Here is a 14,072-nt window from a genome sequence, read left to right on the forward strand (position 1 = left end):
GTAGGAACCATGGCGTGGATGTGGACCCGTAGCATGAGTCGGGGTTGACGCTACTGAGAGGGAAAACCCCGCATGTCCCCAACATGAGGAGGCGAGGCCGGAGGAAGAGAGGGGCCAGCTGGAGCTTCGCCAATACCAGCCCACGTTCCCTACAGGTTGAGCCCTTGGGTACCGGGACCGCCTGGTCTTAGGTGAGCACTAAGGAGATGTATCGGCATAAGGTTCGAGGACAGATGGCAGGCTGGCAGGGCAAAGTCAGGCCAGAGTCCAGGTGCTAGCAAACAAGCAAGCAGAGAGGCGAGCGTCTGACCGAGGTCAGAGGCAGGTGGCCAGCTGGCCAGGAGTAGTACAGACTGAAGGCCACGGGCTAGGGGCTAGCAGGTGAGGTGAAGTCCGATCCAAGGTTCAAAGGCAGGAAGCAGGGGACAAGGACCAGGCACTGGAACAGGAGTCAGGTACTGGAACAGAAGGACTTCGCACGAGAAGGACTTCCACAGAGAAGCGCAGGATCCCGAGAGGAAGCAATGCAGTAGACTCGTTGCCAAGCTGTTGGGTATGGCCGAGGGAGCCTTTAAATAGGCCCAAGATGTCATTCTCCAGGGCGGGCGCAGGTTTCCCGCCGTAGGCCCTTTAAATAGTGGCTGGTGCTGCGTGCGCACGCCTAGGGGGAACCCCGGGCGGGGCCGGAAGCTGGCGGCGTCCCATGCGCCGGCGAGGCCAAGGAGGCCCTGGCGTCCGAGAGTGTGAGTGGCGTCGAACCGGGAAGGCAGGCCGCTGCAGCCAGAGACTTGGGCAGAACACGGAGGCTTTGCCGGCCAGATGGAACCGCATGGGAGTTCTGCTGACGGGTGAGTGCAAAGCACTAAAGAGGTAACTTTAAAAGAAGTTACATGTGTAAATGTAACATTACTATTATAGCAGTTTTGAAAAGCTATTTACGCGCGTAAAGTGCACTTACATATGAATATCCTATGGACAATTCAATGGCATATATTGTAGCAATTTTCAAAAGTACACTTACATGGGTAAAGTGCATTTACATGTGAAAACCCATTTAATGTTTAAATGTTTTTTAAAATCAGGCCCTTTGAGAGCCTAGTGCTGTAAATCCTCATCTGGGGGAGAAATAATCTTTTGCCAAGTCCCAGTGAACATGAACATAGGACATGGGCTACTACTTATTAGAAAGGGGACTTGATAAGGAACTTGAGCTTAATTATCAAAACTAATTACTGAGTCTATTACTGAACAAAATAATGGTTGTATTTTTTACTTATGTGACTACTTGGTTTGCATATATCTCTCTTTCTCACAGGACAAGCAGGATGGTTGTCCTCACAAATGGGTGACATCGAGGATGGAGCCCACCACGGAAAACTTCTGTCAAAGTTTAAACAGAACTTTGACTGGCCCCTACTGGGCATGCCAGCAAGGCACTGACCCTGCAGCCAGCAGGGGTCTCCCTTCAGTCTTCTTTTTTCCGCGCAGCAGTTGCCACGCGGTGAAAGGAGCTCTCTTACCACGTTCCTGACAGGAATTCGGTATTTTTCTATCCGAAGAAATTTGCCCCTCAGGGGTCTCCCTTCGACAAATTTTTGTCACTTTCGCGGAAAACGGTAAGTTTTTCCCTTTTTTAATCGGCGGCCGTCGATTTTGGCCCTTGAGGCCTGTGGGAACTTACTGAGCCGCGCTAAATTGGCCTTAAGCCATGGCGACGGGGTTCCGTCGATGTCCGGATTGTACCCGGACTATGTCCATCACTGACCCCCATAGGGTTTGTGTTTTATGTTTGGGTAGTGAGCATGATGTCCTGACTTGCACCAAATGTGCCTTAATGACACCTAAGGGTCGCAAGGCCAGGATGGAGAAGATGGGGCTCCTCTTCCATGCACCCACCCCAACGCCATCGATAGCATCGACGTCATCGGAACCGGCACCGTCGAAGTTGCACACCATCGCCAACCGCGGTGACCGTCCACCATCGATGGACTTCTCGGCCGTCGACTCCTGTCCCCCTCCCCGGATGACCGAGGAGATCGGAAGGATAAGCATCGCCATCGACGGCACAAGTCTCGGCCCTCGAGGATCACGCAACCATCGACCTCTGAACAGGCCGAGCCACCGAAGAAAAAAGCCTCTCGGTCGGACCCTGGCACCGTCCACGTCTCGTTCGCAGGCACCGAGGAAGAAACCCTCACCCTCCCGGGGTGCGGGGGGCCGTGATCCCACCGGTTACGGTGGTCCCTCCGGCCCTGCCTCAGCCTCCCTCTTCCCCGTCGAGCGGGTATGCTTACCCCTTGGTCTCCGGGCAGAACTGGACCGGCTGGTCCAGGAGGCCATCGAGAATGCGATGCGAAGATTCCAGCCTCCACCGGCACCCGCCTCCGGCACCGATTCCGGCACCGCCTCAGGCCCACGACCTCAGCACCGACTCTGCCACCGAGGATGGAACCGACCACCGAGCCTATAGTGGAAGCGTTGGCACCGATACTAAATCGTATGGAGGCATCTATGCGCGCCCTTCCATCGGTTGATTTCATTAGCACGACTACACCATCATCTCCGGAAGGACATTCATCGACAGGAGAAAACACCGTTCCGGATTCCTCAGTCCGGTGTCGTTCCATCGGTGCCTTCACATACCTTTCCACCGATTTATCCTTCGGCTCCATCGATTCCAAGATCGGCACCGATTCCATCGGTGGCCCCGAAGCCCTCGATGCCGTTCACTGTTCCGCTTGCAGCACCGGTTCCATCGATGCCTTTGGATCCTCTACCAGGTCCTTCAGGACAGCAAACCTTACATGATCCTTATGATACCTGGGGTGATGATTCATCTTCAGATACAGATTTACCATCCCCACCATCTCCTACAGAGAGTAGAAAACGATCTCCTCCTGAAGATCTCTCCTTTATAAATTTTGTAAAGGAGATGTCAGAAGTTGTGCCTTTTCAGCTGCAATCTGAGACCGATGACAGGCACCAAATGATGGAGCTGCTCCAATTTCTGGATGCCCCCAAGATCATCGCTTCCATCCCCATTCACCAAGTATTTCTGGATCTTTTAAAGAAAAACTGGGAATCACCTTCATCTGTGTCACCAGTCAATAAAAAAGCTGACTCAACCTACCTCGTTCAGTCAGCACCAGGATTTCAGAAGTCTCAACTGGATCATCGCTCTGTTGTAGTTGAGTCTGCGCAAAAGAAAGCCAAGCGTTTAAAGCCACACTCTTCCACTCCCCCTATCAAGGACAACCAATTTCTTGATAGTGTGGGAAGGAAAGTGTATCATGGGGCTATGTTGATATCTCGTATAGCTTCATACCAACTTTATATGACTCGGTACAACAGAGCTATCCTTAAACAAATGCAGGACTACGCTGACACCTTACCGGACCAATACCAGCCACAGCTTCAAGCCCTCCTTCACAAAGGATTTGAAGCTGGGAAGCACGAGATCCGAACGGCCTACGATATCTTCGATGCTTCCACGAAAGTCTCAGCTACTGCCATCTCAGCCAGACGTTGGGCTTGGTTAAAATCATCCAACCTTCGCCCAGAGGTTCAGGATCGTCTAGCCGATTTACCCTGCTTAGGGGATTAATCTGTTCGGAGAACAGATTCAACAAATTGTGGCGGAATTGAAGGATCACCACGAGACGTTGAAAACAACTTTCGTCTGTTCCATCTGAGGTATCCTCCAAACCACCACCTAAGAAGGACTCCAAAAAGTCATTCTTTCGGCCACGTCGTTATTACCCTCCGTCGACTAGGCCTCGTCCGGCTCGATCCTCCACCAGACCTCAGCCACGCCAACCTCGGAAACAAAGACCTGCTGTAGCCCCACCCCCCGGGCCTGCGGCAGGCCTTTGACTTCCCGACTCGGAGCACATGCCATATCCCACTCCCCCACATCCCTGTAGGGGGTCGTCTGTGCCACTTTCTACAGCATTGGATACGGATTACCTCAGACCAGTGGGTACTGGCGATTATCGCACAGGGTTACCACCTCAATTTCATAACTCTTCCGGCAGACTCCCCGCCGCTTCAAGCGTGGAGTCTATCCAGCCATTGGCTCAATTACAACAGGAAGTATCTCTTCTTCTGCAATCAAATGCTATAGAACTCGTTCCTCCCTCTCAACGAGGCAAGGGATTCTATTCCAGATACTTCCTAATTCCAAAGAAATCAGGAGGGCTACGTCCAATTTTTAGACCTTCGAGCCCTCAACAAGTACCTTCAAAAAGAAAAATTCAAGATGGTAACCCTGGGCACGTTACTCCCTCTGCTGCAGAAAGGGGATTGGCTATGCTCCCTCGACCTCAAGGAAGCTTATACCCATATTGCGATAACACAATCCCATCGCAAATATCTGCGGTTTTCTCGTAGGCCGCGACCATTATCAATACCGAGTACTGCCTTTCGGTCTGGCATCTGCTCCACGGGTCTTCACCAAATGCCTCGTAGTTGTAGCAGCATTCCTCAGGAAGGAAGGTGTCCACGTATACCCCTATCTGGACGACTGGCTGATCAGGGCCTCCACCCCTCAGATTGCCCGGTCCTCCCTACAATTGACAATCAACACACTCCTTTCCTTAGGGTTTCTTGTCAATTACGAGAAATCTTGCTTCGTCCCATCTCAAAACCTTATCTTTCATTGGGGCACACTTGGACACCTTACAGGCAAAGGCCTACCTTCCGCTACAACGGGTCCAAACTCTCATGTCCCTAGCTCACCAGCTCCAGTCTCAAGACACTGCCACAGCTCGCCAATTCCTAGTTCTCCTAGGACACATGGCATCCTCGGTTCAAGTCACTCCCATGACCAGACTAGCCATGAGGGTGACACAATGGACTCTACGACAACAATGGATTCAAGCTTTTCAGCCTCTGTCCTCCATAATCACAGTCACACAAGCGCTGCGCCTATCCTTAACTTGGTGGACGACTCAGGTCAACCTCCTTCAGGGCTTACCCTTTCTTCCACCGGATCCGCAAGTTATCCTAACCACCGACGCTTCCCACATCGGTTGGGGGGCCATGTGGACAATTTTCAAACCCAAGGGTTATGGTCCAACGAGGAAGCCGAACACCAGATCAATTTCCTGGAACTTCGAGCAATCCGCTATGCGCTCCGCACTTTCAAAGATCATCTCTTTCATCAGATAATCTTAATCCAGACGGACAACCAAGTGGCCATGTGGTACATAAACAAGCAGGGAGGCACAGGCTCCTTCCTTCTGTGTCAGGAAGCTGCGCAGATCTGGGCGGAAGCCCTCTCCCACTCTATGTACCTCAGGGCCACTTACCTGCCGGGAGTAGACAATGTATTGGCAGACCGGCTGAGCCGTGTCTTCCGACCGCACGAGTGGTCACTCGATCCTCTGATAGCGACCTCTCTGTTTCACAAGTGGGGTTCTCCCCGCATAGACCTCTTTGCGTCCCCTCAGAACCACAAAGTGGACGATTACTGCTCTCTCATTCGGAGCCAGAACTCTCGGCCGAGGGATGCATTCTCCCTCAAGTGGACAACCGGTCTGCTCTACGCATTCCCCCACTTCCTCTTGTGTCAAAGACTCTCGTGAAGCTACGCCAGGACGGAGGAACCATGATCCTGATAGCACCTTACTGGCCACGCCAAGTATGGTTTCCAATACTCCAGGATCTCTCCATCCGCAGGCACATTCCTCTGGGAAAGGACCCGCATCTGCTCACTCAAACGACGGATGCCTCCTCCATCCCAACCTCCAAGCCTTGTCCCTGACGGCATGGATGTTGAAAGGTTAGTCCTTCAGCCTTTCAACCTTTCAGATTCCGTTTCTCGGGTCCTGATAGCTTCACGAAAGCCTTCCACAAGAAAGTCTTACTCATACAAATGGAAAAGGTACACATCATGGTGCACTTCTCAGTCCCTTGATCCCCTTTCCTGTCCAATTTCCAATTCTTGGACTATTTATGGCATCTCTCTGAATCAGGTCTTAAAACCTCTTCCATTAGGATGCATGTCAGTGCGGTAGCCGCCTTCCATAAAGGTGTACAGGGTGTCCCTATTTCAGTACAACCCCTAGTAACACGTTTTCTTAAAGGCTTGCTCCATCTGAAGCCACCCTTACGGCCTCCGGCCCCATCCTGGGACCTTAATCTGGTTCTTGGTCGTCTAATGAAACCTCCTTTCGAACCTCTGCACTCCTGTGAGTTAAGTATCTCACATGGAAAGTGTTTATTCCTTTTGGCTATCACTTCAGCTCGCAGGGTTAGTGAATTACAGGCCCTAGTTACCTATCCGCCTTACACTAAACTCCTGCAGGACCGGGCGGTACTCCGCACTCACCCTAAATTTTTACCTAAGGTAGTTTCTGAGTTTCATATCAATCAATCCATCATACTACCTATCTTTTTTCCCAGGCCCCACTCCAACTCTGGAGAACAGACCCTGCATACCCTAGACTGTAAACGAGCTCTAGCCTTTTACCTAGACCGTACAGTTTCTCACAGGAAGAGCACTCAATTATTCGTCTCTTTCCATCCTAACAAGTTAGGACAACCTGTGGGTAAGCAGGCTCTTTCCTCCTGGTTGGCGGACTGCATTTCTTTCTGCTATGAGCAGGCTGGCATTCCTTTCCAAGACCGTGTCAAAGCACACTCTGTGAGGGCCATGGCTATGTCAGTGGCACACCTTCGATCGGTGCCGCTTCCTGACATCTGCAGGGCTGCAACCTGGAGTTCTCTCCATACCTTTGCAGCCCACTATTGTTTGGACAAAGCTGGAAGACAGGACTCCATCTTCGGCCAATCTGTCTTGCGTAACCTTTTTCCAACCTGATGTACCAACACCCTTCCACCCCACTTGTACTGCCTGTTGCACGTCGTTGGGTGCATTTGGTGCAAGTCAGGACATCCTCAGCTCGGTACTCACCCATTTGTGAGGACAACCATCCTGCTTGTCCTGTGAGAAAGCAAATGTTGCTTACCTGATGTAACAGGTGTTCTCACAGGACAGCAGGATGTTAGTCCTCACGAAACCCGCCCGCCACCCCGCGGTGTTGGGTTCGTTTTGTTTTTACTTTCTAGGCACTGCCTGTAGCTTTGAAAATCAGACTGAAGGGAGACCCCCTGCTGGCTGCAGGGTCAGTGCCTTGCTGGGCATGCCCAGTAGGGGCCAGTCAAAGTTCTGTTTAAACTTTGACAGAAGTTTTCCGTGGTGGGCTCCATCCTCGATGTCACCCATTTGTGAGGACTAACATCCTGCTGTCCTGTGAGAACACCTGTTACATCAGGTAAGCAACATTTGCTTTATCATGTATATCCATGTGCCTATACACTTCTGCTGTTATTATATATACAATATTCTCAGACAGATATACATATTGTACATAAAGCCTTTTCTTACGTCGCTCTTTGTGTTGTGACTTGATGATTTCCAGCACTGCAATCTGGTTTTTACAATTGCTCCCTGTTGGCTGAGATAGATTCAGTTAAATCTCCTTGGGGAAATATTCCTCAGGGATTCTGTCTAGTTGGGTAATTCTCCAAGGTTGAACTGTATGGATTAGGGGCTGTTACTGTAGCCTGACATTGGTTTTGGGCTTTCTTAGTCTGGATGCCAGAGGGATAGCCCTGCAGGATCTATCAAGTAATGTTTCTTCTATTCCTATGAGGAGGGGGTGTTACTAGCTGTGTGCCTCGGATATTTGTCCTTGGATTGGTTCTTTTCAGTATTTGTGAGCAGCATAGCAGAAGGATTGTCAGGAAAGGTTTGTCTTTTTGCTGATACCAAAATCTGCAACAGGGTGGACAGCCAGGAAGGGCGTGGAAAACATGAGCAGGGATCGTGGAATGGTCTAAGGTCTGGAAGCTAAGATTTAATGCTAAAAAATGCAGAGACCCAAAAAAAGAGGTACAGTATTGGGGGTAAAATTCTTCTATGCATGACAGAAGAGCGAGATCTGGGGGTGATTGTATCTCATGATTTTAAGGTGGCCAAACAGGTGGAATAAGAGACAGCAAAAGCCAGAAAGATGCTTGGCAAGGCTCTTTCAATGGAAATGAGGCTCTAGAATGAGGGGTCATGGGATGAGGGTGAAAGGGGGTAATCTTAGGAAATATTTTTTAACAGAGAGGGTAGTGGAGACAAAAATAGTTTCTGAATTTAAGAAAGCATGGGATAAATGGAAGTAGTGATGGAAATTTATAAAGCTTACTTAATTAGGCAGATGGGCAGCCTAGATGGGTCTTAGGTTCTTTCAGCCATCATGTTTCTATTTTTCTAGAATCCTTTCCCCTGTTTACACATTAAATCTATTTAATTGCCTTCTGCATTTCTCTGAGTCAGCTGGATAATCGATGCTGTTAAATTTTACCTTGGTGAAATTGGTACTTTCACCACCAGGTAGAAGATGAGTCCTCCTTCATGCGGCTTTAGTTGTACCCTTTATATGGGGCAGGCTCATCGCTGAGCTTTCCGCTGTTTTATGGGATCTTAGTATGATGTTCGTCCAGTTTTCAGAAATTCTTTTGAGTCTCTGAGCTCTGTGCAGCATAGTATTTGACTGAAAGGTCATCATTTTTTTAGTAATCAGTTTGGCAAGAGGGGTCTATCTGTCCCAGACCTTAGTGCTTTTCCTTAGCGCTCTAAGGTTGTTTCTTAGTAAGTTGTTTTTACACATGTTTCTCATTACTTAACGTCATGCGGAAGTCTGTAAAAGCGATCTTCCGTTAATATTCGGATACAAGTGATCCATAGTAGCCTTCTATCTGGAGTGGTCGGAAGCACCAGATAGTCACTCAGGTTTTCTCTTTGATATCAGTAAACCTGGAATGGCCATAGCCAAGAGCTCTATTTCTCTTGGTTTGTGAATTATGCCCAGAAGGACCAGGGCCTGGTGGACATGTCAAGGCTTACAGTGCTAGAGCTATGACTGTGTCAGAAGCAAAGCTGTGAAATGGGATTTTTCTCCACATATTCACATATCACTTTTTGCCAGGAGTTCCTGATGTGAAACTGAATTTTGAACTGTCTGGCCCATGGAGTATGTCTGAGGTGTAGAACCCAACCCCATTCCCGCCTTGGGCCTGTTTTGGTTCAGGCTGTTAAAAAAAAAAAACAAAGGAAAAAACATAATGGGCCGGATTTTAAAAGCCCTACGTGCGTTGGGCCTATTTTAAAAAGGTCTGGCGACATGTGTAAGTCCCGGGGCTTGCAAAAAGGGGTGGGGCGGGCCAGAGGCCTCCGACACAGCGGCCACATCTTTAGTATAATAATTAAATAGTAACATGGTGACAGTCGGCAGAAGAAGATCAAATGGCCCATTCAGTTTGCCCAGCAAGCTATATGTGATGGCACCCGCCACTCCATACTGACCAACCCCAAGCCTTCTGTCAAGGGTAGCAACTGCCGCTCTATGCAAGTCCCACCCATTCTGTTAGGGTAGCAACTGCCGCACAGTGCAGGTTATTCCCAAGCCTTATGTTAAGGATAGAAACTGCTGAGCCATTCAGGTTTCCTCAAGCCTTCTGATAAATGTAGTTACTGCTGCTTTGCAGGTTTCCCCAAATCTTATGTTTTTAAGGTTGGTAATATTTACAATCAAAAGCAAGCAATTGTCAAACCCATAACAAAATTACTGCCAGCAACATTTTTACAGGGTGGCAAACCTTACTAATTCAAACAATGCTGCTTGAACATGCTTTGCTTTTGGACTTGGCTATAAAAGCAGTCCTGTGCTACATAATGCTTTTTACCAAATGTTTGCATATAGGTACCCCCGGATCATAAAAGTTGAGGCCCACTGTTGACTATCATCTGAATCCAATTTCCCTGTCATCAAAGTGGAGAGCGATGTTGTACTTCCGTCAAAAGCATTAAGGCTAATGGGCTGCAAATGCGAAAGTGTCTCATAAATTGCTCTATGCCACAACCTAGCCACAAATTCATGGCCTCAATTGTGCGAGTTGGTCATCCCACCATTATGCTGGACACTCCAAGCCTTATGTTAAGGATAGTAACTGCTGCTCCTTGCAGTTTACCCCCAATCCAAAATGTTGCACCTAAAGTTAATATAGGTTACTCTTTCTTTTTTCCCAGCCTCTAGGGATCTGCAGTCCTTATTCCATGTCCTTTTAAATTCCATTATTGTTCTTGTCTTCACTGCCTCTTCTGGAAGGGCATTCCAGATATCCACCACTCTCTCTGTGAAGAAATATTTTCTGATGTTGGTTCTCAGTCATCCCCCTTGGAGTTTCATATTTAGACTTCTGGTTCTACAGTTTTCCATTTGAAAAGATTTGATGTTTGTGCATCATTAAAGCCTTTCAGGTATCTGAAGGTCTGTATCATTTGCCCTGCACCCTTTTCCTTATAGGTCTTTGAATACAAACCTTAAAGCATTTTGGTTGCCCTCTGTGGATTGCTTCCATCCTTTCTCTATCCTTTGGGAGGTATGGTCTTCAGAACTGAACACAGTACTCCAAATGACGCCTAACCAAAGCCTGTACAAGGGCAATATCACTTCTTTTTTTCCTGTTGGTTATTCTTCTCTCTATGCAGTCCAGCATCCCTCTGGCTTTAGCCATCACATTGTCACACTGCTTTGATGTCTTCAGATCTCCAGACAAGGTCCCTGTCACGGTCCGTGCACGTAAGTATTTTATCCCCCATTGCTTATGGCTCAACTGGATTACTGCACCTGATGTGCACAACTCTGTACTTCTTGACATGGAAACCTAGTTGCCAAACCTTCAACCACTCTTCAAGTTTTCTTAAATCATTTTTCATTCTCTCTGCTCCTTCAAGTGTGTCTACTCTGTTGCAGATCTTGGTATCATCTGCCAAAAGACAAACTTTTCCCTTTAACCTCTCTGCAGTATCACTAATGAAGGTATTAAACATAACCAGTTCCAAAACCGATCCTTGAAGGACTTCACTTAATGTTCTCTCTTCAGATTAGAGTCCATTTGCCATTACCTGCTGTCTCCTGTCAGTCAACCAGTTTGTAATCTATTCCACCATGTTGGGACCCACTCCCAGGCTTCTTATTTTATTTAAGAGCCTCTTAATGTGGGACTGTATCAAAAGGTTTGCTAAAATGCAAGTAAACCACATTCAGGCCGATGCAAAACCATGTGCTGGCTGCAGTGCACGGCTCAACACGTGATTGGACATGCACATTTTTATCCTCAAGATTTAATGCCTGCTCCGGGGCAGGTGTTAATTTCTGAGGAGCCTAAAAAGTTTACAGAAAAGCAGAAAATACTGCTTTTCTGTACTTCCTCTGACTTAATATCCTGGCGACAAGTCAGAGGAACCGAAAAAGGAGAATCCTAAAAAAAAAAAAAAAGTGTACTGGTAGTCAGGTTAGGAAAAGTGTTGCTCAATTAACAAGCGGGTACTCCGTCATGAGTGCCTATTTTCCGCGTACTGATATTGCATCAGCCTGATTGAGTGCTCTTTCTTAATCTAATTCTCTAGTCACCGAATCACAAAAATCAACTGGGTTCATTTGACAGGACCGTCCTCTGGTGAATATAGGTTTCTTTGGGTCAAGCAATCCACCAGATTGTAGATAGTTTACAATCCTTTCCTTCAGCAGATTCTTTATTCATTTTCAAACCACTGAGGTAATGCTAACTGGCCTGTAGTTACCAGCCTTCTCCCTGGTACCACGTTTGTGAATCAAGATCGCAATTGCTCTTCACCTATGTTGTAGCACTATTCTTAATATTTTGCTGTCTCTTTGCTATGAGCTGCATTATTTGGCACTAATTTATTTTGTAAACACGTGTGTTAACTGGGTAACCTGCATGGAGTGGCAGTTACTACCCTTAACAGAAGGCATGGGGGTAACCTGCAGAGAGCAGCAGTTACTACCCTAAAAAAGAAAATAAGTTTGTTGGTGAGATTGTATGGATCAAGTGGGTCTTTTTCTGCCATAATTAACTATTTTAGTATGTTACTATGAGGTTTTCTACATAATAAAATTAAACTTTATACAAAAATATGTATATCTTTGTTTTACAGCATAATTCTCCTTCAAGTGACAACAGTTCTGACTACAGTTTTGATTCTGATATTGAACACACTGAAAGATCACACAAAAAAGGATCTTCATCATACAGAGATTATGACACTCTGTTCTCTCAGGTATGACTTAAAAAATGTTATATTCTGCTGTCGCAAACCAGTTTGTACTAGATGGCTATAGTGCCATCTGCTGGGGTCAGACTAACAATACTTCAGGAGCTTTTAGCTCTCCCTGTCTCTCCCTATGTTCTTTTGAAGAAGGTGGGTTTTTTGTTAAACTAGCGAAATTTAATTTGATTTGATGAATCTCCTTTCTTTCCAGACAATCAAGGCATTATACAAAAAAATGAATCAAAATTACATGTAACACATAAAACCAAATATACAATAAAATGAAAAATATAAAACCAGTAAAGTGGTAAAGCAAGTAAAAAATATAAAACGGTGAGAATTTAGTAAATAATACTAAAAATAAAATTAAACAGAATTTGCAGAATAACTGAAATTCAGTTAAATTTTTAAAACTTAAGTATTGAGGAGAAGTAAACTATTGGGATATATTACCGTATTTAGTGTGTCTGTATGTTTTGTTTTAAATAGTCAAAAAAGGAAACAAACAGAAGTTTGTGTATTTGTATTTCCCCTTCTCCCACCCATCCCTAGAACATTTGTTAATTTATAGGCAGGTATCTCTTTCACACTTTAAAAAAAAAAAAAAAATCAGCCTTTTAACTTTAGAAATTTCCCACACCTTATCAAGAGTTGATCATTCTCTTGTAGGTCACTACCAGATATATACAGTCCGATACAGTACAATGCGCTCCGGTGGAGCGCACTGTTAGCCTAAGTTTGGACACGCATTTTCGATGCACTAGCTTTACTCCTTATTCAGTAAGGAGTAATAGCGCATCAAAAACGCGCGTCCAACCCTCCCGAAACTAATAGCGCCCGCAACATGCAAATGCATGTTGATGGCCCTATTAGTTATTCCCACGCGATACAGAAAGTAAAATCTGCAGCCAAACCATACATTTTACTTTCAGAAATTAACGCCTGCTCAAAGACTGGCGTTAATTTCGGCCGGAACTGCTTTTCTGTACAGCCTCAGACTTAATATCATAGCGATATTAAGTCTGAGGCCCCAAAATTTAAAAAAAAAAAAAAAAAATCGGCCTGCGGGTCGGAAGACGGACGCTCAATTATGCCGGCTTCCGTTTTCCGAACCCGTGGCTGTCAGCGGGTTTGAGAACCGACGCCGTAAAAATTGAGCGTCGGCTGTCAAATCCGCTGACAGCCACTGCTCCTGTCAAGAAGGAGGCGCTAGGGACGCGCTAGTGTCCCTAGCGCCTCCTTTTACCGTGGGCCCTAATTTGCATAGGCCACCCTCCTGAATCGCGCGCCCAGGAGAGTGGCCTGTGCATGCACCGGGAGAGCGGACGCTAGCTAGCTCTCCCGTGTGTTTTTCTGTATCGGCCTGTTAGTGAATACACTCATACATTTAAAAAACCCTAATTGTATGCAATCCTACACCCATAGCAAACTAAAACTTAACTAGGAACTGAACAAATTTAAGATGAAGGCAGCAGTCCAGCAGCAAGAGGGGGGGGCCCCCCAGTCTTTTGCATCGAGTGTCACATGTATGATTTTTTTACCTGCTGGTGAGTTGTTGTACGTGTGCATCCGATGCAAAGAGCTCCTGTCTCTCAGAGAGCAAGTCCTATTTCTGGAGGCTATAGTGGCAGACCTGGAGGAGCTGAGGCATACAGAGAGGTACATAGATGAGACCTTCAGTAGTCAAGTCCCAACTCCAGTCTGGCAGCCCTGGTGTTGCCTTGGAGGAGGAAGGTCTCATGATCGGAGAACATCAACCTGATGCAGCAGGAAATGATCCTGTAGCAAGGACCTGCTCTCCAGATGGTGAATTATCCTCTCACACCGAGGATGTCTCTCTCAGGGCTACTGCCAAGGAAGGAAGGGTTAGGTCATAGTTGGTGATTCAATTATTAGGAATGTAGACAGCTGGGTGGGTGGTGGTCATGAGGATCGCCTGGTA

The 14,072-nt window shown here is 46.9% G+C and overlaps 1 protein-coding gene across 1 annotated transcript in view; it reads left to right on the forward strand.

Annotated features, from left to right (window-relative positions):
- Positions 1-11,932: 11,932 nt before the first annotated feature.
- Positions 11,933-14,072, forward strand: part of LOC115082432 (zinc finger CCCH domain-containing protein 6-like) — a gene marked incomplete at its 3' end in the record, with an annotated part of 93,524 nt that continues 91,384 nt past the window's right edge. Inside the window, exon 1 of the mRNA XM_029586663.1 lies at positions 11,933-12,139. Coding sequence (XP_029442523.1) covers positions 11,996-12,139 — 144 coding nt within the window. The remainder of the gene's footprint in view (positions 12,140-14,072) is intronic.

This window comes from Rhinatrema bivittatum, unplaced genomic scaffold, assembly GCF_901001135.1.
Source record: "Rhinatrema bivittatum unplaced genomic scaffold, aRhiBiv1.1, whole genome shotgun sequence".
In the NCBI taxonomy this organism is placed as follows: Eukaryota; Metazoa; Chordata; class Amphibia; order Gymnophiona; family Rhinatrematidae; genus Rhinatrema; species Rhinatrema bivittatum.